Raw genomic sequence first — 27,300 nt, 5'->3', positions numbered from 1 at the left:
GTCTGACTTTGCGGTCGCTTCCCGGCTCTATGGAAGGGATAGACTGCACTTAAATGGGAGGGGTGCAGAATTTTTGGGAGTGAAGATTGCCAACAAGTTGGAAGAAATTGTTCAAACTCCAGAAAAGTGTGTCGCCCACGTTCAGACTCCAGAAAAGTGCGACAACCCCGTTCAGGCTCCATCAGAGTGCGACACCCCCGTTCAGGCTCCATCAGAGTGCGACACCCCCATTCAGGCTCCATCAGAGTGCGACACCCCCATTCAGGCTCCATCAGAGTGCGAGGTTCAGGCTCCATCAGAGTGCGACACCCCCATTCAAGCTCCATCAGAGTGCGAGGTTCAGGCTCCATCAGAGAGCGAGGTTCAGGCTCCATCAGAGTGCGAGGTTCAGGCTCCATCAGAGTGCGAGGTTCAGGCTCCATCAGAGTGCGAGGTTCAGGCTCCATCAGAGTGCGATGTTCAGGCTCCATCAGAGTGCGAGATTCAGGCTCCAGGAGATTGGGCCGATCAGATTTCAGAAGAATGGGAGATTCAGGCTTCAGGAGATTGGGCCGATCAGGTTCCAGAAGAGTGGGAGATTCAGGCTCCAGAAGAGTGGGCTGCTCTAGCTCTAGAAGAATGGGCCAGTTTGGCTCCAGAAGAATGGGCCTTTTCAAGCTCCAGGAGAATGTGACACCCCCGTTCTAGCTCCATCAGAATGTGACACCCCCGTTCAGGCTCCATCAGAGTGTGACACCCCTGTTCAGGCTCCATCAGAGTGTGACACCCCTGTTCAGGCTCCATCAGAGTGTGACACCCCCCTGTTCAGGCTCCATCAGAGTGTGACACCCCCGTTCAGGCTCCATCAGAGTGTGACACCCCCGTTCAGGCTCCATCAGAGTGTGACACCCCCGTTCAGGCTCCATCAGAGTGTGACACCCCCGTTCAGGCTCCATCAGAGTGTGACACCCCCGTTCAGGCTCCATCAGACTGTGCCGTTTAGGCTCCATCAGACTGTGCCATTTAGGCTCCATCAGAGCGGGCCATTCAGGCTCTAGAAGAATGGGCCAGTTTGGCTCCAGAAGAATGGGCCTTTTCAAGCTCCAGGAGAATGTGACACCCCCGTTCAAGCTCCATCAGAATGGGACACCCCCGTTCAGGCTCCATCAGAGTGTGACACCCCTGTTCAGGCTCCATCAGAGTGTGACACCCCCCTGTTCAGGCTCCATCAGAGTGTGACACCCCCCTGTTCAGGCTCCATCAGAGTGTGACACCCCCGTTCAGGCTCCATCAGAGTGTGACACCCCCGTTCAGGCTCCATCAGAGTGTGACACCCCCGTTCAGGCTCCATCAGAGTGTGCCGTTTCGGCTCCATCAGAGCGGGCCATTTAGGCTCTAGAAGAATGGGCCAGTTTGGCTCCATAAGAATGGGCCTTTTCAGGCTCCAGGAGACTGACACCCCCGTTCAGGCTCCATCAGAGTGTGACACCCCCGTTCAGGCTCCATCAGAGTGTGACACCCCCATTCAGGCTCCATCAGACTGTGCCGTTCAGGCTCCATCAGAGCGGGCCGTTCAGGCTCCATCAGAGCGGGCCGTTCAGGCTCCATCAGAGCGGGCCGTTCAGGCTCCATCAGAGCGGGCCGTTCAGGCTCCATCAGAGCGGGCCGTTCAGGCTCTAGAAGAATGGGCCAGTTTGGCTCCAGAAGAATGGGCCTTTTCAGGCTCCAGGAGAGTGTGACACCCCCATTCTGGCTCCATCAGAGTGGGCCATTCAGGCTCCAGAAGGAGTGACACAGGGTTTTTTTGCAGGCGGGAGGCTGATACTTTTTAGGTGTGTGTTGGACTGGCTATAAGGGGAGGTTGGAGGCCAGTTTTTTTTTATTTTCTGGTACTATCAAACCAGCAATAAAACAGTGGCTGGAATAATATGAAATTTTTTCACAATAAGTGGAAATAATCTTTTTGAGTGCTAGAGACTTTCTAAACCTAACACCAGTATCACTGCGAGCACCTAAGACTTAGAGGGTTAACAGGCATATACCCTGGAAACATTACATTAGAGGGACACAGAAATCCCAATCATACGAGGTCTCACTGTGACCAAGCACAAGCCACAAGGAAGATCCAATGGGATCCCTGGGAGCTCTATGTAGCTTCACTTATGAATGCAAATATATAACAAAAACCTCTGTTTTTAAAAAGAAATTGTAACTAGTTTAGACACTCAATTTATTTCTTGCTATATATTTCTCAATTTGGAAACATTATAGTTAGGGACCGCACTTTGCAGAGGGGCCTTGACGTGGCAGTGCGGCTTCACATATATTTGCATCCAATGTAAATTGCAGAAACAGTTTAGCCTTTTTTTCGTTATATTATGCTGGCTAGCTGGTAAGTATGCTGGGGAAATGTGTGTTTTGGATGGTTCTGTGAACTGCCATGCTTTAGTGCCAAATCACACCATTGTGTTGTGGTAAATGTGCATTACCGCAACCTATGTTTTTTTAATTCACGTTACAAGCATCAGTGTGGTGCAGTGTCATCCATCGTCAATGGTACCCCAACACATTGACCAAACGCACTTCCAACACACATGCAGTACAATTCAACACAATGCAGTTTAACGCACTACCATGCAGTGTGGTGCATCATGGCAGAAGAAATTACGTATATACTTTATTGCTATATTGTGCAAAACATTTAATAAAATGAAATAAAAATAAATAGTGTGTGTAAGAATTTTTTTTTTCTTTTATTCGTTCTAAACACAATGCACCGGAACACAGGTCTGATTCCAACCTCCATCTAGTCAGAGCAGGTGCAACTCCAATGACTGTAAAGCCAGCCATAGATGGTTAAATTTTCAACCTGTGGTTGCAGGAAAGAAAATAGGTGCATTCCCCCATCAACACTGATGTTGATGGGGGAATCCATCCCGTGGAGCTATTGTGTTCTCTTCATGGGGAGAGCCACAGTGATTATTGCTTAACCTCTAGCAATGATCTCATGAAAAATCAAACAGGCTAGTTGTACCCAAGTGGATTGATCAATAAGCTTGGGTGCAATCAGCCTGCCCATACATGGTTTGAATCTCGGACAGTTCAGTAGGAACCGCTTCACCTTAAACTGAAGAGAGAGTCCTCTACCCTTTTTTTTTAAGGGCCTGATCGAACCCAGGGGTAGGCGGGTGTAAATGGACACAAGTCTGTGTACAGCTGCTTGTCCATAGGGATGAATGGACCTTCCAATCAAGTCAGCCGTAAAAACTGATAGGTGGACCTGATTGGAATGCCCATCTGAAAATGTTTTATAATAGACTTCCCTTTTCCCATCCTCCTTTCATGAGTGTACCATTGCCATATCCGGTGTGCCACCTGATCTGTGGGCCCGTGACACACGGTGCTAGATGTCATCCCTGGGCCAAAAATACACAGTGTGGGATGCCATTTGTGCACAGGGGCCTGTTATACCTGGAATAACAGCACAGGGTATCTATAGAGGCAAACTAAAGCCAGTCATACATGGATTCAAGTTCAGCAAGGATCGGGATCAGTGCAGCTACAACAATGGTCTTGGTATTATCCTTTTTCTCTGAGTGTTTCGCTATTTGGGGAAAAATGGTCCAAGTGGCTCTACAGCCTCTCGGTCATTTTTACAGATGGAGCAAGGGGGACCCCCTCCACCTTTACCGGGCTCTCCTGTCCCATCGGGGAGCCCACTACCGATATAACCGCTCTAATCGCAATCACTGTGAAAGAGTTTCTTCCCCTCTTCTGTTACATTACTTTTGTTTTGATTAGAAGCCATTACTGGTTTGTACAGCATCTGATCAAACTGATCTTGCTTTGATCACATGCTTTGGAGGCAAAAGGAGCGATATGGGCTTAAACTGGATATATCACAGCCCATGAGTGTTGTTAATCCCTTGTTATAGCAATAAAGTTCATCCAAAAAAAAAAAAAAAAAATGTAAGCGCCCCATACACCCATGCTCATGCACAAATGTAAACATGCATGTAGGTCCTGCATACTTATGTAAATAGCGATCGCACCACACAAGGCATAGCTTGAAGCTTGTGGGCCCCGATGCAAAAGTTGGCCTGGACCCCCCTCATTACCACCCACCACTTCAACCGTGTGTGCAGAAACACCCACTGCATGCCAAGATACCCAAAGTGGCTTAAGAGTTTTGAGTTCCTCTTTACATGAGAGGACAGTGATTACCGTTGGAGAATCAGAGGAGAGGGACCCCTGGCAGGTCACTTGACATTGCTCCTTTCCCATCTCAGCACTGTATACAGTTCCTCGGCCCCCACACTACACAGGTCTTTCACACTGAGGTGCTGGGCTGGCAGGGCATCAAAAAAAGTCCTGCAAGCAGCTTTTTTGCAGCGCTTTTGGAACGATGAATACACCGCTCCTAACGCACCCCTTCCCATTGAAATCAATGGGAAGTGCCTGCAAAACGCCTGCAAATCGCTTTTGGCAGCGGAACTTTGTGGGCACTTTTAACCCTTTATTTGGCCACTAGCGGGGGTTAAAAGTGCCCAATAGCGCTTGAAAAATGCTGGTAAAGCGCAGCTACTTTTACGCAGCGCTTTACCAGCGTTTTTTGGGTGCTGGCAGTGTGAAAGGGCTCTTAAAGCACTTGGCCTTTCAAACTGGGTTTGCAGATGAGGCTTCTTTCAAGCGCTTGACAGAGGTTTTTTTTTAATGCTAAAGCGCCTGAAAAATACCCTTAAAATTACCTAGTGTGAAAGGGGTCTAAGGGGGGGATTTACTAAAACTGGTGCACACCGAATATGGTGCAGTGCATAGTAACCAATCAACTTCTAGGTTTTATTGTCAAAGCTTAATTGAACAAGCTGATTGAAAGTTAGAAGCTGATTGGTTGCTATGCACACCTGAACTAGATTCTGTATGCTCCAGTTTTAGTAAATCTTTCCCCTCCAGTTTTAGTAAATGTCTCCCAGTGCTTTACTCTAGAAGCTCTAAGGTTTCCGCAATGAGGACGGAATGTGGCTTCAGCAGTGAATCATATGTAAGATCTGTTTCCCATATGTAAGATCTGTTGGGAGTATTGGATCGACAACCATTTTACCTGAATTAAGAGCTGACTCGTGTACAGGGCCATCTTTAAGGCAGGGCAAAAGGGGCAGCTGCCCTGGGCCCTGTCGTTGTGGGGCCCAAAGCAGCTGCCTCATACTTGCCAACAATCCCAATATCTCAGTGTGATGTGCTGGTACTAATGCTGCCCAGTTCTGTCCTATTGTTGTGTACAGATTACTCACCTGCAGACCCTGTGTTTACATGTAAATAATCGGCATTCATATGTAAATAGCTGCGGGCGGCTGTATTGATATTTAAGTAAAGGTGGCATTCATATGTAGATCATGCCCCCCTGCAGTGAGGAGATGATGTGCTGTAACCTCTAGCAACCAGTGAGCAGTAATACTATAAAGTAATCTCTAGCAACCGATTAAGAAGCAGAAATCATTTGCCGTAACTTCTAGCAACTAATCAGTGACTCGTAGTGTGCTGTAACCTCTAGCAACCAGTCAGTTAGCAGTAATGATATGCTGTAACCACTGGCAACGAATCTCAATTGCTGCCTGATCTGATACATTAAACTGATTTTAAGTCTAGCTGCTATTTATTGCCTGTCTCAGAGCAGATGGAGAGTGAAATTGTATGGGGGGGGGGCAAGAAAATTTTTGCCCAGGGTCCAATGAATATTAAAGACGGCCCTGCTCGTGTATTCCACAGAATAAAACGAAAAAGTCCAGGGGAGCCCACACATGGGCGGCGGACCAAGTCTGCCAGATAATCTGATCGTGTGTATGTGGCATCAGGTTTACTTAAATATTCTTAGATGGTCTGTTAAAGTGTTTCTAAAGCCTAACTATTTTTACCTTAAAAGAGAAGTTCACCTTTTTGACAAAAAATAATAAATGCATTTTTTTTGCAGGTAAAAAAAAAATGTGCAGTTATTATTTTTTTGTTTCTGGAGCCTCTAAAGCGTGGCACTAGTGATCTGCTGATCACTGGTGCAATGCAGGTCTCCTGCAGACCTGTCAGTGTATTTCCATGCCCATACATCGTACAGGGGGAGAGGGATCCTCACTAGCTGTCAGAGCGGGGGAACGGGGGGAAGCTCGGGTCCGGTCTGTTTTTGACATATCTCATGATATACCCTAAATATGGGTGTAACATCTTATGAAAGGTGACCTTATCCTTTAATGTATTCTATACGTTAAAGGAGAAATATAGTCAAAGCTCGTTTGGCTGTAGTGTACTTCTCTTATGGATCACAGGAGTGCAAAAACCGTTTTCAGCAGAGAATGCAGTGAAGTCTGCTCTCTGCTGACGTCACCGATATCAGTCCAGGCACCATGGAGTCTGGATTCGCCAGGTCCCTGGACTGACACCTGGCTCAGCCTCTCAGCGAGCCACTGTAAGCTTGAGATGCCTGATTCCCGCCCCTCCACAGCTCAGCGCTCCAATGAGCGAGAAGGTAGAAGAGCAGAGAGATGTGACTGACAGTCTACAGCTCTCTGATCACAGAGCTCTGAACACTGAGCGATCAACGGTGTTTGGTCGATCAGATCACAGCGCAGAGCTGCCGCTGGACAGATGCAGCATCAAACCCATGCGGCATCCACCTAGGTAAGTATAAATCTGCAAAAAAAAATCCTTTTACTTCTCTTTTAGGGAAAAAAATGTTTGGGTATCAGATCTCCACTTAACCCCCTACACTTACCTGAGCCCTCATTCGATCCAGTGTTGTGCATGTCTGCAGCTCTTCTATCCCCTCACTTTTGGGTTCCACAGGCTATGCTGAGGCAGCAGAAGCCATTGACTTTTGCTGCTGTCAATCAAAGCCAGTGATAAGGAAACCGGGGGGGGGGGGGGGGGGGGGGGGGGGCAAGATCAAGTCCCTCTGTCTGTGTCTATAAACGCAAGCAGAGAAGCTCAGGAACAAGCCCATAAAGCCAAGAACCTGGCGGGGGACCCAGGGATAAAAGGTTCAGGACTGCTCTGTGCAATTGAGCAGAGCAGGTAAGTATAAGTATTGCACAGTGCAGGTAAGTATAAATCTCTGTTATTTGAAAAAAAAAGCATTCACAAAAAAAATGCTTTTTATAGAGCGCAATATCCCAGGCTGACAATTACATTTGCGTGTGGATTTTGAGGGCTGGCAAGTGTGGGCTGCCTGGGAGCGGGCGGCACCACCGGCAGCAATCGTAGGGGAAGAGAGAGGAGAGTTGCTGCCTGGTTTATCAGAGTGCCGGGGAACATAACAGCTTTCATTTCAATAGCTGCGTGGTCCCTGCCAAGCGCCGTCATATACTGCCCCTCCTCTTTGTCCGGGGCACTTTGATAGACAGATCACCCATGTAATCCTGGACAAGAGAGAAGCTGTGGAACACACAGCTATTGAAATCAAAGCTGTTATGTTCATGCTCTGATAAACCAGGCAGCAGTGGCTCTCCTCTCTCTTCCACTGCACAGGTAGGCTCCATTAGTGACAAGCTGCACTGGGGTCACAGACTGCACTGGGGACACAGGCTGTATTGGTGGTACAGGCTGCACTGGGGACACAGGCTGTATTGGGGGACACAGGCTACACTGGTGGACACAGGCTGCATTGGTGACACAGGCTGCATTGTGACACAGGCTGCACTGATGACACAGGCTGCATTGGGGACACAGGCTGCACTGGCGGACACAGGCTGCATTGGGGACACAGGCTGCATTGGGGACACAGGCTGCATTGGGGACACAGGCTGCATTGGGGACACAGGCTGCATTGTGGACACAGGTTACACTGGCAGACACAGGCTGCATTGGTGGGTACAGGCTGCATTGGCAGACACAGGCTGCATTGGCGGACACAGGCTGCACTGGAGGACACAGGCTGCACTGGAGGACACAGGCTGCACTGGAGGACACAGGCTGCACTGGAGGACACAGGCTGCACTGGAGGACACAGGCTGCACTGGCGGGCACAGGCTGCACTGGAGGACACAGGCTGCACTGGCGGGCACAGGCTGCATTGGTGGACTGGACATGGGCAGGCTGCATTGGTGGACACAGACAGGCTGCCTTTTTGGGCACGGATAAAAGTTGCTGTTAATATTTATTTTTATAACTTAATTCTGCATAAAACATTTAAGTGTAATTTCAGGAGATAATTTATGAGGGCGTGTTTAGGGGTGGAATTAGGGTGGGACAGAGGAGGGGTTTCGCATGGCAACTGGTGGCGAGTAACCCTTGAGACCTGGCTAGTAGCTCAGGACTTGAAATTTTGAGCCCTGCCATACAGTACATGAATAAATCAGAAAAAGTGAACTGTGGCTCCTCTCTCCCTGCCTGCATTGTTCACACAGGCTGCATAGAGTCTCACTTTAAAAAAAAAAAGCCTTTGGGAGTCATCAGCTTACCCCGTATTAAGCATTTATTTATATAAAGATCACGTCTAATATTTTTTTTTTTTAATTACATTAGCCCAATACCAATATAACCAATACCAGACAGCACATTCGCTCCTGCCAGTATATGTACTGTCTGGAGCTATCCATAGTGCTGAAACTGATTTTCCACAAAAAAAATATATGACTGTAAATATAGAAGCAAAAGATCAACACCGGCGTGAAGATCAGGACCTTGGCCATCAAATTTACAAGATGTCCCAGCAGGAGAAAATGCGGGAGGGGCCTGGAGGCTTAAAGAAGTACTCCAGGAGATGTTTTTAATTTCTGCTGGCACACAATAAGTTAAAAATAATGAGGCGTACATACACCACCTCCTGCAACTCTCTTTACTACTTCCGCCACCCCAACTTTGGGTCTCCTACACTGTAGCCATAGCATTGTTTGCAGCAGCACTGGCCGTCCTTCCTCTCCCTTTGCCCAATCATAGAACAACACAAAAAGGAAACCCCCAGCTGGACTTTAACGGCACTGGTGTAGTAGATTATTGAAAAAGGTAGAATTTATTAAACATAATACAACAAAATAAACAATAAAATGTATTGGATTGATTACAGTTGCTGTACAAAAAATCACCACACAGGTTGCACTATGGGTTTACCCGACGCGTTCTCTGAGTTCAACTGACGAGTTTCAGATTATCAAATATCTCTTTCTTAAGGGGTGTTATGAGAAGGTCAATCGTGTATCTACAATATAGTGGTTACAAAAAGGTCACAAAAATTATTGTATAACAATCAGTGGTACAATATATGTCCATATTAAATGTATTTGAACAAACTTACGCATATTGTGGTGTCACCAATGAAACACTCCATAGAACTATTAAAAACAAACATTATTATTATTATTATTATACACGATTTATATAGCGCCAACAGTTTACGCAGCGCTTTACAATGTATAGGGGGGGCGACACAATTACAGTACAGTTCAATACAAAAGGTACAAGAGGGCTCTGCTCGTAGAGCTTAAATGCTAAAGGGAGGGGGTGGTGGTACAAAAGGTAATAGTTGCAGAGAATGATTTGATGGGGGCGGCTCGGGACAGTTAGGTGGGTGTGGGATAGGCTTCCCTGAATAAATGAGTTTTCAGGGATCTTCTAAAGGTGGACAGGGTAGGGGCTGATCGGACAGACTGGGGCAGGGAGTTCCAGAGGATGTGAGAGGCTCTGGTGAAGTCTTGAATGCGAGCATGAGAGGAGGTAACAAGGGAGCTAGAATGCAGTAGGTCCTGGGAGGAGCGGAGGGGACGATTTGGGCGATATCTGCAGATGAGGTTGGTGATGTAGATGGGGGCGATGTTGTGGATGGCTTTGTATGTTATGGTTAGCATTTTGAATTTTACACGGTGGGGTAGGGGAAGCCAGTGAAGGGATTGGCAGAGAGGAGCAGCAGTCACGGATTGGTTAGTGAGGTGTATTAGTCTAGCAGCAGCATTCATAATAGACTGAAGGGGAGATAGCCTGCTTAAGGGTAGGCCATTAAGGAGAGAGTTGCAGTAGTCAAGGCGGGAAATAATCAAGGAGTGAATAAGTTGCTTTGTGGTGTCATTAGTCAGGAAGGGTCGAATTCTGGAGATATTGCGGAGGTTAAGACGGCAGGATTTAGCCAGTGATTGGATATGGGGGCTGAAGAAGAGGTCAGAGTCGAGGATTACACCCAGGACCCTGGCATGTGTGGAGGGACCAATGGTTGTGTTGTTGATATTAATGGTGAAGTCGGGGGGGGGGGAGGGATTGTCAAGGAGAAAAAATAACAAAATCAGTTTTAGAAATATTGAGTTTGAGGAAGTGGGGTGACATCCATACTGATATGTCATTCAGTAAGTATGAGATCTGTGAGGAGATCGAGGGGGTGAGTTGAGGAGTGGAGAGATATATCTGGGTGTCGTCGGCATAGAGGCGGTATTGGAAACCATGGGAGGTAGGAGGAGATGCAGGATAAAGCAGAATCATGGTGGCCAAGGGAGTGTAATTTGCTGAGGAGGAGCAGGTGGTCAACTGTGTCAAAGGCAGCAGAGAGGTCTAAAAGTATGAGTATGGAGTAGTGGCCGTTGGTTTTAGCAGTTAGTAGGTCATTGGTGAGTTTTAGTAGGGCATTTTCAGTAGAATGTTGTGGGCGGAAGCCAGACTGTAGGGCAGGGCTGTCTTTAATATAGATTGGGCCCTGGGCAAAATTTTTCTTGGGCCCCCCCACGCAATTTCCCTCTCCACCTACTCTGAGACATACAATAAATAGCAGCTAGACCTAAAATCATTTTTCTGTATCAGATCAGGCAGCAATTGTGATTGGTTGCCAGCAGTTACAGCATATCATTACTGCTTACTGACTAGTTGCTAGGGGTTACAGCACATGTTACGGCTCACTGATTAGTTGCTAGAGGTTACAGCACATCACCTCCTCACAGCAGGGGAGCATGATATACTTAGGAATGCCACCTTTATTTACATATCAATGCCGCCAGCCGCAGCTATTTACTTAGTATTGTCACTGCTATTTACATATGAATGCTGGTTATTTATATGTAAACCCAGGGTCTGCAGGTGAGTCACTTGCACACAATAGGGCAGAACTGGACAGCATTAGTAGCAGCACGTCACACAGATATTAGGACACAGCACAGGAATAAAACTTCAAGGGACAAGGGAATTTAAACCTGGATAGTTGGCAAGTATGAGGCAGCTGTTTTGGGCCCCACAACAATGACAGGGCCCAGGCCAGCTGCCCCTTTTGCCCTGCCTTATAGACGGCCCTGCTGTAGGGGGTCGAGAAGGTTGTTGTCCATGAGGTAGGGACTCATTTGGTTATGGACAAGGCGTTCGATGAGCTTGGAGGCAAACGGGAGCAGGGAGTTGGGTCTTAAGTTGTTCAAACAGGTGGGGTCTAGTGAGGGTTTTTTGAGTATGGGGTAACCAGTGCATGTTTGCTGGGGAAGGAAAGGTGCCGGAGCAGAGGGGGAGGTTGAAGATGTGGGTTAGGGAGTTGAGGACAGAGTGGGAAGGTGGTCGCAGTAATTGTGAGGGGAAAACATAGACAAACATAGACAGAACTGTGTCTCCAAAAACCTATTGCTTAAAAGGACTGGTCTTGTTGATATGCTTTAGTACTGGCATAGAAATGATGGAATTGAAATTGAAAAAATGCCAGACTCCACCCAAGGGACAATGGACAGATAAGGATGCTGAAGCCAGATATATAGTATAGAGTAAACATACGGTAATTAGAACTTGTTATATTATTATGTTTACTCTTTACTATATATCTCATCATTTTTACCCACAGAGCGTCGCCCGCTTGTTTGGCTTCAGCGTCCTTAGCTGTCCATTGTCCATTGGGGGAGTCTGGCATTTTTTTCAATTTCAGTTCCATCACTTCTATGCAATACTAAAGCATATCGACAAGACCAGCCCATTTAAGCAGGAGGTTTATGGAGACACAGTTCTGTCTATGGTTGTTTTTAATAGTTTTTCACTTTCAATCCCATCACTTCTATGTGACTTTGTTCAAATACATTTAATAGAGACATATATTGTACCACTGATTGTTATACAATAATCTTTGTGACCTTTTGTAACCACTATATTGTAGATACACGATTGACCTTCTCATAACACCCCTGAAGAAAGAGACATTTGATACTCTGAAGCGCGTCGGATAAACCCAGAGAATTTCATAGTGCAATCTGTGTGGTGATTTTGTGTACAGCAACTGTAATCATTCCAATACAAATTTATTGTTAATTTTGTTGTATTATGTTTAATAAATTCTACCTTTTTCAATAATCTACTACGCCAGTGCCTTTCAAGTCCAGTTAGGGGGTTTCCTTTTTGTGTTTAACTAGTTTGGATGTTGGCACCCCACAGGAATATGATCACAGATGCAATTTATTAATAATAGAACAACTTACATTCTGTAAACCTATTCACAAAATCCAATGCTTTTGATGCATGGGCAGGGAAAAGGATGGCAGGCAGATTGTCTGCTGTGTAGAAGAGCCATTTGCCACCTCTTGGAACACTGGAGTATAGCAAAAGCTATACTAGGAGCACTCATTGAACCAGTAAATTGTAAACAAAATAGAAAGATCCAGGAGGTAACATACACCTTCTTGCTCACCTGCAGATTTGAAATGCTTACTTTAATGCTTCTTTAAAGGGTTCTCTTTTAGCACAAATATGCTGCTCCCATGTTCATATTACAAACAATATAACAATGCAGATTTTTATCATACTAACACATGGTAAAGTGGAACTCTATGAATTATCTTTATTTTCAATTGATATTGATCCAGCTCAGCACAGTTTAATTATCGATATCCTATGTCTAGAGGGCTGCTGTGGATGCTGAAAACCCCTGTAACAGCCTACGCTACATACAGTGATAGCAACAATCTTCCAGGTCCTGCTCAAGTGGCTTCCCCTTGGCACACTGAGAGTCGCTCGCTCAGCACTGCCACGCATCAAAGGACACCTTTTTTTACAGTGAATACAAGGCATACTCCAATTAGATGAGGTAGAAAGGACATCAGTATCGTCAGGATCTACCATTGTCCCATCACAGAATGCCTTGTATTCACTATAAATATTAATGCCAGTTGTGCCAAGTGAGAGACACCCTGTGTGTAGAGGGTAACCCGCTTTAGCAGAACCCAGAAAATCACCGCTATCACGTAAAGCACGGACTGCTACAATGGTTGGCAGCATCTCCAGTGCCCTCCAAATATCAGATATGGATGATTACATCTTGCCAAGCTTGCCCAAACTTAAAGTGGTTGTATACCCTTACAACACACTTTAACCTACAGGTAAGGCTTACCTATAGGTGCTGCAAATATCTCCTATACCTACATGGTTTAGGAGATATTTACAATTCCCTCTTTCCCTGGATTTCTTCTGCGCATGCGCCGATGTACTCAGCGCATGCATACTTTAGAAGGGTCACGGCGTGCCGTTTTCATTAAATGACATGCCGTGACTGGCGGCTCCCATGCACACGAGCGGGAGTGATGTCACGCGACTCCAGCCAGTCACAGAGCCGGAGTTCGTGACCTCGGAAGAAAGATGGATGCTTCGAGCCGGCGAGGAAATCGGGGACATCGCTGGCTCCTGTGTCAGGTAAGTGACACATAATGGGCTACTATCTGATGCATAGTAGCCCATTATGCATTTCCTTTGCAGGGAAAAGTAAGTCAATCTTTTTCACTGATCATTTTTATTAGAGTTATGCCATGTACACACGGCCGGACTTTTTTCGTCAGACAATTCGACCGTGTGTGGGCTTCATCGGACCTTTGCTGTCAAAAAATCAGACGGACTTTAGATTTAGAACATATTTCAAATCTTTCCGATGGACTCGAGTCTGGTCGAAAAATCCGTTCGTCTGTATGCTAGTCTGACGGATGAAAACCAATGCTAGGGCAGCTATTGGCTACTGGCTATGAACTTCCTTATTCTAGTCTGGTCGTACGTCATCATTTTCAAATCCGTCGGACTTTGGTGTGATGGTGTGTGGCCAAGTCCATTCATTTGGAAAGTCAGTCGGAACTCCGCTGAAAAGTCCGTCGGGAAGACCGTCGGACCTAATCTGCTGGAAGGTCCGGTCGTGTGTACACGGCATAAGTAACACAAATAGCCCAACAGCGATTCGCAAGGCTGTAACAATAAGCATGGAGACATCGTCAAAAGTTTCTGTCGTTCCACCGAAAACTAGAAGGGGGAGATGCAATGATTTAGGGGACTTTGACCATGCAATGAGTTTAGTGATTTTGCAGTAATTCTGAAACTGCTGCCTGCTTGGAATTTTCACACTACAATTTCATACAGAGAGCAACATAAAAAAAGTTTGTTTTAAAGACCCTTTGTTATTTGGAAGATCTTAGAAGAGAATTACAAGCCTTGTTCTAGCTGTCAGGAAATCCACAAATGCTCATATAACTTACCTTCACATCCATGATGTACAAAAGATGACTTCTGGTGGTACATGGTTATCCTTCAGGCTGTAGAAGCAGAATACTGTGTTGGTTCTCACTTCTGTAGATATATTGTGCTGGCTCTCAGTCCTGTGTATATATTTTGCTGACTTTCAGTCCTGTAGATCTACTGTGATGGCTCTCAGTCTTGTACACATATTGTGCTGGGTCTCAGTCCTGTAGATCTACTGTACTGGGTCTCGGTCCTGTAGATGTGCTGTGTTGGCTCTCACTCCTGTAGATCTACTGTGCTGGCTCTGACTTCTGTAGCTCTGCTTTGCTGGCTCTCAGTCCTCTAGATCTACTGATCTGGCTCTCACTCGTTTAGACATACTGTGCTGGGTCTCAGTCTTTAGATATAATGTGTTGCTCTTACTCTGCTGTGCTGGCTCTGACTTCAGTAGAGAACTGCTGCGCTGGCTCTGACTTCTGTAGATCTGCTGTGCTGGCTCTGACATCTGTAGATCTGCTGCGCTGGCTCTGACATCTGTAGATCTGCTGCGCTGGCTCTGACTTCTGTAGATCGTCTGCTATTGCTCTGACATCTGTAGATTTGCTGCGCTGGCTCTGACATCTGTAGAAGAGCTGCGCTGGCTCTGACATCTGTAGATCTGCTGCGCTGGCTCTGACATCTGTAGATCTGCTGCACTGGCTCTGACATCTGTAGATCTGCTGCACTGGCTCTGACTTCTTTAGATCTGCTGCGCTGGCTCTGACTTCTTTAGATCTGCTGCGCTGGCTCTGACATCTGTAGATCTGCTGCGCTGGCTCTGACATCTGTAGATCTGCTGTGCTGGCTCTGACATCTGTAGATCTGCTGCGCTGGCTCTGACATATGTAGATCTGCTGCTCTGGCTCTGACTTCTGTAGATCTGCTGCGCTGGCTCTGACTTCTGTAGATCGTCTGCTATTGCTCTGACATCTGTAGATTTGCTGCGCTGGCTGACATCTGTATAAGAGCTGCGCTGGCTCTGACATCTGTAGATCTGCTGCGCTGGCTCTGACATCTGTAGATCTGCTGCGCTGGCTCTGACATCTGTAGATCTGCTGCACTGGCTCTGACATCTGTAGATCTGCTGCACTGGCTCTGACATCTGTAGATCTGCTGCGCTGGCTCTGACATATGTAGATCTGCTGCGCTGGCTCTGACTTCTGTAGATCTGCTGCGCTGGCTCTGACTTCTGTAGATCTGCTGCGCTGGCTCTGACTTCTGTAGATCTGCTGCGCTGGCTCTGACTTCTGTAGATCTGCTGCGCTGATTCTGACTTCTGTAGATCTGCTGTGCTGGCTCTGACATCTGTAGATCTGCTGCGCTGGCTCTAACTTCTGTAGATCTGCTGCGCTGGCTCTGACTTCTGTAGATTTGCTGCGCTTGTTCTGACTTCTGTAGATCTGCTGCACTGGCTCTGACTTGTGTAGATCTGATGTGCTGGCTCTGACATCTGTAGATCTGCTGCGCTGGCTCTGACTTCTGTAGATCTGCTGAGCTGGCTCTGACCTCTGTAGATCTGCTGAGCTGGCTCTGACCTCTGTAGATCTGCTGCGCTGGCTCTGACTTCTGTAGATCTGCTGCGCTGGCTCTGACTTCTGTAGAACTGCTGCGCTGGCTCTGACTTCTGTAAGCAAACAGGAGACTTTGGTCTGAAGATTGGCAAGTCATTGCCATACATGGTATAATTCCCCCCAGCTTGCTATCCCGCTTAAATGAACCGATGTACAGCTACGACCTGCCGCTGTATGACGGCTGCTAGTCGGCAAGCGGTTAAATAACAAATGTGTTATACTTACCTATTCTGTGTAAGGGTTTTGCATGGAGCAGCTCCGATCCTCCTCTTCTGGGGTTCCCCTGGCAGCAATCCTGGCTCCTCCTGTTCTCGGGTGCCCCCGCGGAGAGCCGCTTTCCATGGAAGCACTCGTGCTGCAGTCCAGCTGCTATGTCCATTGACACAGACAGCAGGACTTGCCCCCCCCCCCCCCCACACACACACACACACACTTGATTTGATTGACAGCAGCATGAGCCAATGTCTCCTGCTGCTATCAATCTATCCAATGAGGACTTGAGACAATGGCTGGAGCTGCTGGGCTCGTCCCTGTCGCTGAAAAGATCGGGTTCAAGTAAATAAATGGGGGGCTCTGGGGAGAGCTGCAGACCAAAAAGGCGTTTTACCTTAATGCATAGAAATGCACAGAATGTGAAAAACCTTGAGGGTTTACAACTCCTTTATCTCTTTGTATATTTACCGATTTGTATGTAAAGCACAGTTTATCTATTTCTATGTATACAGGACAAATGTAACATATCTCTATCTAGCCCTCTCCCCTATATCAATCTAATCAATCTTTCTCTCTTCATACAATATAACTGGTTATATCTGTATATTTCTCTTTATCTCACTCTCTGGGGGTTATTTACGAAAGGCAAATCCACTTTGCACTACAGGTGCAAACTACAAGTGCAAAGTGCACCTGGAATTGTGCTGAAAGTGAACTTGGAAGTGCAGTCGCTGTAAATCTAAGGGGTAGATCTGAAATGAGGGGAAGCTCTGCTGATTTTATCATCCAATCATGTGCAAGCTAAAATGCTTTTTCTTAACTTTTCCTTGCATGTCCCCGTCAGGTCTACAGCGACTGCTCTTCCAAGTGCACTTTCAGGTGTACTTTGCACTTGTAGTTTGCACTTGTAGTGCAAAGTGGATTTGCCTTTCATAAATAACCCTCTCTGTGTACTATCTGTCTAATCTACGTCTGTCTATTCATTTTTCTATCTCTTTTCACTGGACCTCTCATTTCCCTTTGCACAGTATTGTCTATCTACCTGTTATCTATCAGCCAGTTTATCTTTTTTGTTTGTATATCTTTTTTTTTTTTAAATATCTAATCTTTCTCTGTAAAATATACTTTATTAATCTATCAACCTCAATCTTATCTGTCTATCTGTGTATCTATCTGTCATTGATCTGCCTGTTATCTATCTCTATCCATTTATCTTTTCATTATCGATCTATTTATCTGCGTGTTATATATTTGTTATATATATATATATCTGTTATATATCTGTTACCTATCAATTATCAATCTATTTATTTGTGTGTCATTGATCTATTTATCTACGTAATATGTATCGGTTATTGATCTATATATCTGCCTGTTATCTATCTATCTCCACTATATATTTATCTAATTACTATCTATCTCTGTACTGTACAGTCGCTGTATATATCTATTTTGTAACACACATCTCTACACTGTAATCTATCCATCTATCTTTCTGTTTGGTTGCTCTACCTTTATTGAATCCCCTCTCTGTACAGTACAGTCTATTCTTTTTTTTCTTTTTTTTCCAAAGGTTTTTATTGATTAAAGAAGGGGGTACATTAACAATACGTATACATGCAGATATAAGGGAAAAAATACAATGAACACATATTGGTATGGCCCATATATAACAGAGATACTACAAGGCATACTACAACGTTAATTAAAGTCTAGTATTGCATTAATAACAGCACATAGTCAGGAAATAACACACGTACTCGTAAAATGGGGTCTTGTCGGCACAAATTGTGCGGACCCGAAAGGCCAACTGATCAGGGTTCTCATCAGATAGTCTTCCGGGAGGGGGGCCAAACCAGTGGTAGAGAGGAGGATGTATCCGCTATATACTATGTGTGGAGCATAAAATCGTACCCGTGACGGGGATGGGGATAGGATGGGTGGGAAGGGGAGAGACAGAGGGGTAGTAAGGGTGGGAAAGGAGGGGGATCAAGGGTCCGTTCACCGATGTTCTCCGAGGTAAGGATGGGGCATATAGAAACGTATAATATCATGCTCTAGGACAGAATTTTCGTGATATGAGTCTGGTCAAAGTCGACTACATATAAAAAAGAAAAGGAAAGAAATAAGATACGGTCCATTATGGTATGGGTAACCGGATATATTAAATGTGTAAGGGTCTTATTGATATTGCCTGAGTGAGCAGCAGAGGGCAAATCAAGGTTCGGTAAATCAAACTAAGTGACTTTGTATGCGGATATATTCGGGTGTAGTTTTAAAGTGTTTCCAAAACGCCCATTTTGTGTTATATTTAACAGGGGTATCTCTTGCTATGTGGATTAATTCCTCCATTTCTGAAATTTTGTGTATTCTATGGAGCCAATCTTTAATAGAAGGGACGATCTGAGACTTCCAGTGGGTTGGTATGCATTGTTTAGCTGCATTGATCAGGTGAATCAGTATTGTTTTGCGATAGGACGTTTGTGGTAGAGTAGTGTGATGTAGCAGGAATTGGGCCGGTGTGTAGGGTAAATCATAGGTCGTAATGTCTTTAATCAATTTATGGATAGATCTCCAGAAGGGTTGGAGCAGAGGGCAGGACCACCAAATGTGAAGCAATGTACCTCTATGCTGATGACATCGCCAGCAACATTCCGGGATAGAGGGGTCCCATTTGTGTAGTCTGTCTGGTGTTCTATACCATCTCGAGAGTATTTTATAGCCGTTTTCCTGAGTGGATACGTTGATAGAACCTTTGTGGATATTAAAGAAGGCTGTTTCCCAGTCATCTGTCGTGAGAGTGATATCTAGATCCTTCTCCCAGGAGGAGCAAAATTTGGAAGTCGTGGCGTCGCTATCCCGAAACAGTAGAGAGTGTGTCTGGGAGATAAGATGTGATAGGGGTGTAGTCGAGGAGCATAGTGTCTCAAAGGGCGTCAGTTTACGGGAGCAGTCTGTTTTCTTCCTTATTGACTGTAGGTAGTGGGTGATTTGTTGGAACGTCCAAGTTGGTATAGGGGGTTTTTGCATAACGGAGGCTATTTGCTCTAGTGTCAGTGGGTATCCGTTCTGGTAGAAGTGTTGCACTAGAATTTGTGGTTGTGACCAGTGTGTTTGAAGAAAAGTTTGGTGTAAACCCGGTGGGAAGTCGGGGTTCAGGTTCAGTGGCGTCAATGGTCCTGGGACGGTAGAGAGGGTGGTGCGTGTGCACAGTTTTCTGAAACAGCGCAAGGTTGGAGCTAGGAGTGGGTGCGTTTTGATTTCCTTGATACCTAGAGAGGGCTGGATCCATGGCAGAGATCTAAATGGAAGGGACATGAATAAGGATTCTAGATGTACCCAGTCTTTGCTATTTGCGTGAATATTCAAGTCTATGATTCTTGTCCAATGTACCGCCTTGTGGTAGTTAGAGAGATCTGGGAGTCCTATGCCACCGAGATGTTTGGGCAAGGATAATTGATCGTATTTGATTCTGGGTCTTCGGGAACTCCAGAGGAATCTGGTACACATGCTTCTATAAGATCTGAACAGAGTTTGGGGGAGGTGTATCGGCAATGCTTGTAGGGTATAAAGGATTCTTGGGAGTACGTTCAGTTTCAATATTGCAGCTCTACCAAACCAGGAAAATGTCGGTTTGTCCCAATGCTTCAGGTCAAGTGTGAGTTGTCGCATCAAGGTTAAGTAGTTCTGTACGTTAAGATCTTTCAGGTCCGTTGTAATTTTTATACCTAAGTAGGTGATGTGGTCTTCCTGCCAGCGGAATGGAAAATTGGTTTTGCAGAGAGTTACGTCATCCGGGGAAAGAGAAATATTAAGGGCATAGGACTTGGTAAAATTTATCTTTAGGCTGGATAATTGGTTGAAATTTCGAAATTCTTGCAGGAGGATTGGAATTGTTGTATGGGGCTGTGTTAGGAATAGTAGAATGTCATCAGCAAATGCAGCCAGTTTGTATTCCTTATCTTTAGTTTGGATACCTTTTATGTCGGGGTTTTGTCGTATACTGTTCAAAAGTGGTTCTAAGGTAAGTATGAAGAGGATAGGGGATAAAGGGCATCCTTGTCTAGTTCCATTGCGTATGGGGAAGGCATTCGACAGGGTATTATTGACTCTGACTTTGGCTGTGGGGTTGCAATAGAGCGATTGAATAAAAGTAAATAATCTAGGACCAAGGCCTATGGTTTGTAGGACAGCTTGCATATAATCCCATGACACCCTGTCGAATGCCTTCTCCGCATCTAGGGATAGGAAGAAACCTTTTTGTTTGGAGCTTGAGATGCAGTACAGTCTATTCTATACTGGATTTATTTGTATCTCTTACTCACTTATCTATCTATCTGTTATCGATCTATTTATCTGCTGGTTATCTATCTGTAATCTATCTATCCGTACAGTATATAGAACTTTCTCTGTATGTATTTTTCTCTCTCCTTCTATATATACACACATATTATATATATATATATATATATATATATATATATATATATATATATATATATATATATATATATATATATATATATATATATATATAGATATATATGCACAGTGCCTTGCAAAAGTATTCGGCCCCCTTGAACTTTTCAACCTGTGAAAAGCCACATTTCAGGCTTCAAACATAAAGATATCAAATGTTTATTTTTTGTGAAGAATCACCAACAAGTGGGACACAATTGTGAAGTGGAAGGAAATCTATTGGATAGTTTAACCACTTTCAGACCGGACCATTTTGCTGGTAAATGACCAGAGGTCTTTTTACACTTTGGCACTGCGCTGCTTTAACTGGTAATTGCGCGGTCATGCAATGTTGTACCCAAACAAAATTTGCGTCCTTTTCTTCCCACAAATAGAGCTTTCTTTTGATGGTATTTGATTGCCTCTGCGATTTTTATTTTTTGCGATATAAACGTAAAAAGACCGCAAATTTTGAAAAAAAATGATATTTTCTACTTTTTGTTATTAGAAAAATCCAATAAACTCAATTTTAGTCATACATTTAGGCCAAAATGTATTCAGCCACATGTCTTTGGTAAAAAAAAAGTCAATAATTGTATATTTATTGGTTTGCGCAAAAGTTGTCACATCTACAAACTAAGGTACGTTTTCTGCAATTTACGCAGCTTTTAGTTTACGACTGCCTATCTCATTTCTTGAGGTGCTAAAATGGCAGGGCAGTACAAAACCCCCCCAAATGACCCCATTTTGGAAAGTAGACCCCCTAAGGAAATTGATAAGAGGCATGTTGAGCCCATTGAATATTTTATTTTTTTGCCTCAAGCGATTGAATAATGACAAAAAAAAAAATTTTTTTTTTTTTTTACACAAAGTTGTCACTAAATGATATATTGCTCACACATGCTATGGGCGTATGTGAAATAACACCCCAAAATAAATTCTGCTGCTTCTCCTGAGTACGGGGATACCACATATGTGGGACTTTTTGGGAGCCTAGCCGCGTACGGGGCCCCGAAAACCAAGCACCGCCTTCAGGCTTTCTAAGGGCGTACATTTTTGAGTTCACTTCTCACTACCTATTACAGTTTTGAAGGCCATAAAATGCCAAGATGGCACAAAACCCCCACAAATGACCCCATTTTAGAAAGTAGACACCCCAAGCTATTTGCTGAGAGGCATGTTGAGTTCATGGAATATTTTATATTTTGCCACAAGTTGCGGGAAAATTACAAACTTTTTTTTTTTTTTTTTTTTTTTTCACAAAGTTGTCACTAAATGATATATTGCTCACACATGCCATGGGCATATGTGAAATGACACCCCAAAATAAATTCTGCTGCTTCTCCTGAGTACGGGGATACCACATATGTGGGACTTTTTGGGAGCCTAGCCGCGTACGGGGCCCCGAAAACCAAGCACCGCCTTCAGGCTTTCTAAGGGCGTAAATTTTTGAGTTCACTTCTCACTACCTATTACAGTTTTGAAGGCCATAAAATGCCAAGATGGCACAAAACCCCCACAAATGACCCCATTTTAGAAAGTAGACACCCCAAGCTATTTGCTGAGAGGCATGTTGAGTCCATGGAATATTTTATATTTTGCCACAAGTTGCGGGAAAATTACAAACTTTTTTTTTTTTTTTTTTTTTTTCACAAAGTTGTCACTAAATGATATATTGCTCACGCATGCCATGGGCATATGTGAAATGACACCCCAAAATAAATTCTGCTGCTTCTCCTGAGTACGGGGATACCACATATGTGGGACTTTTTGGGAGCCTAGCCGCGTACGGGGCCCCGAAAACCAAGCACCGCCTTCAGGCTTTCTAAGGGCGTTACAGTTTTGAAGGCCATAAAATGCCAAGATGGCACAAACCCCCCCCAAATGACCCCATTTTGGAAAGTAGACACCCCTAAATTTAGGGGTACACTAGTGAGACTAGGTAATAAATGGCGGGTGCCCTGAAACTATAAAAAAATAACTAACCAACCAGCGTCACCTGTAACAGTTATATGGTGATCACTGGTGAAAGGGTTAACTAGGGGGCAATCAGGGGGCTTTATGCGGTAGTATATGGGGGTCCCTGGCGCTATAAAAAGCTGCGGCGAACCTAAATACCTACCTGCCTAACTAGCGTCACCTGTGACACTAATACAGCGATCAGAAAAACGATCGCTTATTAGGCTGGGTTCACACTGGAGCGATGCGGGAACGCCACGAATGCGCGGCGGGTTCCCGCATCGCATGCCTCCCGGCGGCAGTTCACACTGCCCTATGCGAACTGCTGGGAGTGTCAGTGAAATGTTACTGACACCCCCAGATCAGTTCGCATATCGCAGTGCGATCTGCAAACTCGGATCGCATGGTGTGAACACCCATGCGATCCGATTCTGCTGCGGGCCAAAAAAAGGGTCCCGTGCGAATTTGCGGCGGGTGCGGCGGGTGTGGCGGGTGCGGCGGGTGCGGCGAATGGCTGAACTCGAATCGCACAGAGATCGGATGTGATTTGCACTGCAGTGCGGTGCGAATCACATCCGTTCTCATAAACCGCTGCAATGTGAACCCAGCCTTAGTGACACTGGCGACGGGGGGTGATCACGGGGTTAAACCTTTATTGGGGGGGTTAGGGGGGTACCTTAGAACTAAAGGGGGCTAACCCTAACTGCCCTAACAGTTATTAGTCACAAATGACACCCGCCGGGTGATCAGGGGGTTAAACCTTTATTAGGTAATAAATGGTGGGTGCCCTGAAACTATAAAAAATAACTAACCAACCAGCGTCACCTGTAACAGTTATATGGTGATCACTGGTGAAAGGGTTAACTAGGGGGCAATCAGGGGGCTTTATGCGGTAGTATATGGGGGTCCCTGGCGCTATAAAAAGCTGCGGCGAACCTAAATACCTACCTGCCTAACTAGCGTCACCTGTGACACTAATACGGCGATCAGAAAAATGATCGCTTATTAGGCTGGGTTCACACTGGAGCGATGCGGAAACGCCGCAAATCCGCGGCGGGTTCCCGCATCGCATGCCTCCCGGCGGCAGTTCACACTGCCCTATGCGAACTGCTGGGAGTGTCAGTGAAATGTTACTGACACCCCCAGATCAGTTCGCATATCGCAGTGCGATCTGCAAACTCGGATCGCATGGTGTGAACACCCATGCGATCCGATTCTGCTGCGGGCCAAAAAAAGGGTCCCGTGCGAATTTGCGGTGGGTGCGGCGGGTGTGGCGGGTGCGGCGGGTGCGGCGAATGGCTGAACTCGAATCGCACAGAGATCGGATGTGATTTGCACTGCAGTGCGGTGCGAATCACATTCGTTCTCATAAACCGCTGCAATGTGAACCCAGCCTTAGTGACACTGGCGACGGGGGGTGATCACGGGGTTAAACCTTTATTGGGGGGGTTAGGGGGGTACATTAGAACTAAAGGGGGCTAACTCTAACTGCCCTAACAGTTATTACAGTCACAAATGACACCAATGCAAAAAAAAAAAAAAAAAAAAAAAAATGACATTGGTGTCACTGTGACTGGGGGGCAGGGGTAATTGGGGGGGTGATCGGGGGGTAAAGGGGGGGTGTGAGTGTGCCTGGCATGTTCTACTGTGTGTGTAGAGTGTTGGTGCAACTCACCGATCCGCTCTCCTCCGTGTCGGAACGGAAAATACCGACACGGAGGAGAGAATACATCACTTCCTCTCCTGTGTTTACATTACAGGAGAGGAAGTGATGTCACGGGGGATTCCTATTCGTCGGGAGCGATCGCGAGGGGGTGGCCATGAACGAATGGCCGTCCCCTCGTCCGGGATCGCTCCCGCACGAATACCGACCGCCGCAGGCACCGGGCGGGGGCCCGATCGGGCCCCCGACCCGCGGGAGGCAAGGGACGTACATGTACGCCAATATGCCTGCCCGTGCCATGCTATCGACGTACATCGTCGTGCGGCGGTCGGCAACTGGTTAAACTTTTTTAGCAAATAAAAAACTGAAAAGTGGTGTGTACAAAATTATTCGGCCCCTTTACTTTCAGTGCAGCAAACTCACTCCAGAAGTTCAGCGAGGATCTCTGAATGATCCAATGTTGTCCTAAATGACTGATGGTGATAAATAGAATCCACCTGTGTAATCAAGTCCCTGTATAAATGCACCTGCTCTGTGATAGTCTCAGGGTTCTGTTGAAAGAGCAGAGAGCATCATGAAGACCAAGGAACACACCAGGCAGGTCCGTAATACTGTTGTGGAGAAGTTTAAAGCCGGATTTGGATACAAAAAGATTTCCCAAGCTTTAAACATCCCAAGGAGCACTGTGCAAGTGATCATTTTGAAATGGAAGGAGTATCAGACCACTGCAAATCTACCAAGACCTGGCCGTCCCTCTAAACTTTCAGCTCAGACAAGGAGAAGACTGATCAGAGATGCAGCCAAGAGGCCCATGATCACTCTGGATGAACTGCAGAGAACTACAGCTGAGGTGGGAGAGTCTGTCCATAGGACAACAATCAGTCTTACACTGCACAAATCTGGCCTTTATGGAAGAGTGCCAAGAAGAAAGCCATTTCTCAAAGATATCCATAAAAAGTCTCGTCTAAAGTTTGCCACAAGCCACCTGGGAGACACACCAAACATGTGGAAGAAGGTGCTCTGGTCAGATGAAACCAAAATCAAACTTTTTGCCCACAATGCAAAACGATATGTTTGGCGTAAAAGCAACACAGCTCATCACACTCAATACACCATCCCCACTTTCCACATCTGTGGCTCGTTGTTGAGACTTCCTTTCACATCCTATCCCATAGCCAAATACAGGAAGTGAGAGGAAATCCCTCCTGAGTGAGGGAATCCCTGGGTGTCACCAGAACTAGTGCCGCCAATCCTGTTTCGGCGTCAACCCAAAATTAGTGATTTCCTTTTACCTTCACTTTCGATGATAATGGTTAAAAATGAAAGTAGAGGGTGAGTCTCCCTAACGGGGTCACAGATCTCATCCCTCTCCACCAGGGCTGGACTGGGACAGAAATTTGGCCCTGGACTTCATCCAGACCGGCCCACTTACATTTTGAGTGTCCCATCAGCACTCCCTAACATCAGTGTGTCCCATCAGCACCCCCTTACAACAGAGTGTCCCATCATCACCCCTTACATAAGAGTGTCCCATCACCAGCCCCCTTACATAAGAGTGTCCCATCAGCACCCCCTAACATCAGAGTGTCCCATCAGCACTCCTTAACATCAGAGTGTCCCATCAGCACTCCTTAACATCAGAGTGTCCCATCAGCACCCCCTTACATCAGAGTGTCCCATCACCAGCCCCCTTACATCAGAGTGTCCCATCAGCACTCCCTAACATCAGAGAGTCCCATCAGCACCCCCTTACATCAGAGTGTTCCATCAGCACCCCCTTACATCAGAGTGTCCCATCAGCACCCCCTTACATCAGAGTGTCCCATTACCAGCCCCCTTACATCAGAGTGTGCCATTACCAGCCCCCTTACATCAGAGTGTCCCATTACCAGCACCTCCATACATCAGAGTGTCCCATCAGCAGCCCCTTACATCAGAGTGTCCCATCAGCAGCCCCCTTACATCAGAGTGTCCCATCACCAGCCCCCTTACATCAGAGTGGCCCATCAGCACTCCCTAACATCAGAGTGTCCCATCAGCACCCCCTTACATCAGAGTTTCCCATCAGCACCCCCTTACATCAGAGTGTCCCATCAGCAGCCCCCTTACATCAGAGTGTCCCATCAGCAGCCCCTTACATCAGAGTGTCCCATCAGCAGCCCCCTTACATCAGAGTGTCCCATCAGCAGCCCCTTACATCAGAGTGTCCCATCAGCAGCCCCCTTACATCAGAGTGTCCCATCACCAGCCCCCTTACATCAGAGTGGCCCACTGAGCCATCGGCCCACCGGGAAACTCCCAGTAGTCCCGATGGCCGGAACATGCCTGCTCTCCACACTATCCAAAAAAAAAAAAAAAAAGTCTTTAATTATACATCAAGGCTGCATTCACACCTGAGCAGAGCGTATTTTTGCCAGAGATTTGCCAGTGAATTTTTGGTATGTTTTAACGCATATATACACGTTTTTGAAGCATTTTTTATATGTATTATAAGCTTCAGGAGGAGGAGAAGGAGCCTAGTTGTTAGGCAGAGAAATGCTTGAAAAATGCACATAAATACTTGTGCAGCGCATATTCAGACACACCCATTGAATTTGAATAGGCTAAATCTGCATGAATCTACGTAATCAGATTTGATTGGGGCCTTAATAAAGAATACATAAAAAAGAAAGAACACAGAAAACTATTTGTTGCTCAGACTTCCTGCTTAAAGGACAACTTTAGAACCATCTCATTAATTGCAGTCTTCCTAGTAAATTTCCACTCTTCCGACTTCCATGGTCCTCATTGGTAAGTCCTGATTGGCACTACAGAGCCTTTGCAAGGAAAGTGTCTCATCCAGGTCCTCTTCCTACCATGCATGCACCCAGGGGCCCTATTCATTACTATGGATGATTCCTACCAGGGTGGATTTGAATTCACTGTGGCCGTCATTCGGCCATAGCACGGATGTCAAGTGGTTAAACAGCAACTGTCATCTCTGTCCCGCAGTGGCTCCTCCTC

At 45.8% G+C, this 27,300-nt stretch overlaps 1 protein-coding gene across 1 annotated transcript in view; it reads right to left on the bottom strand.

Moving 5' to 3' along the window:
- Window positions 1-27,300, bottom strand: part of LOC143986759 (uncharacterized) — a 111,092-nt gene that overhangs the window by 60,905 nt on the left and 22,887 nt on the right. Inside the window, exon 2 of the mRNA XM_077485164.1 lies at window positions 14,412-16,057. Coding sequence (XP_077341290.1) covers window positions 14,814-16,057 — 1,244 coding nt within the window. The 3' untranslated portion in view covers window positions 14,412-14,813. The remainder of the gene's footprint in view (window positions 1-14,411; window positions 16,058-27,300) is intronic.

The sequence above is a fragment of the Lithobates pipiens genome, unplaced genomic scaffold (assembly GCF_037356315.1).
Source record: "Lithobates pipiens isolate NorthernLeopardFrog02 unplaced genomic scaffold, aLitPip1_a1.2 Scaffold_18, whole genome shotgun sequence".
NCBI lineage: Eukaryota > Metazoa > Chordata > Amphibia > Anura > Ranidae > Lithobates > Lithobates pipiens.
Note: the sequence above shows the minus strand (reverse complement) of the source record. Positions and strands in the feature narration are given on the sequence as shown.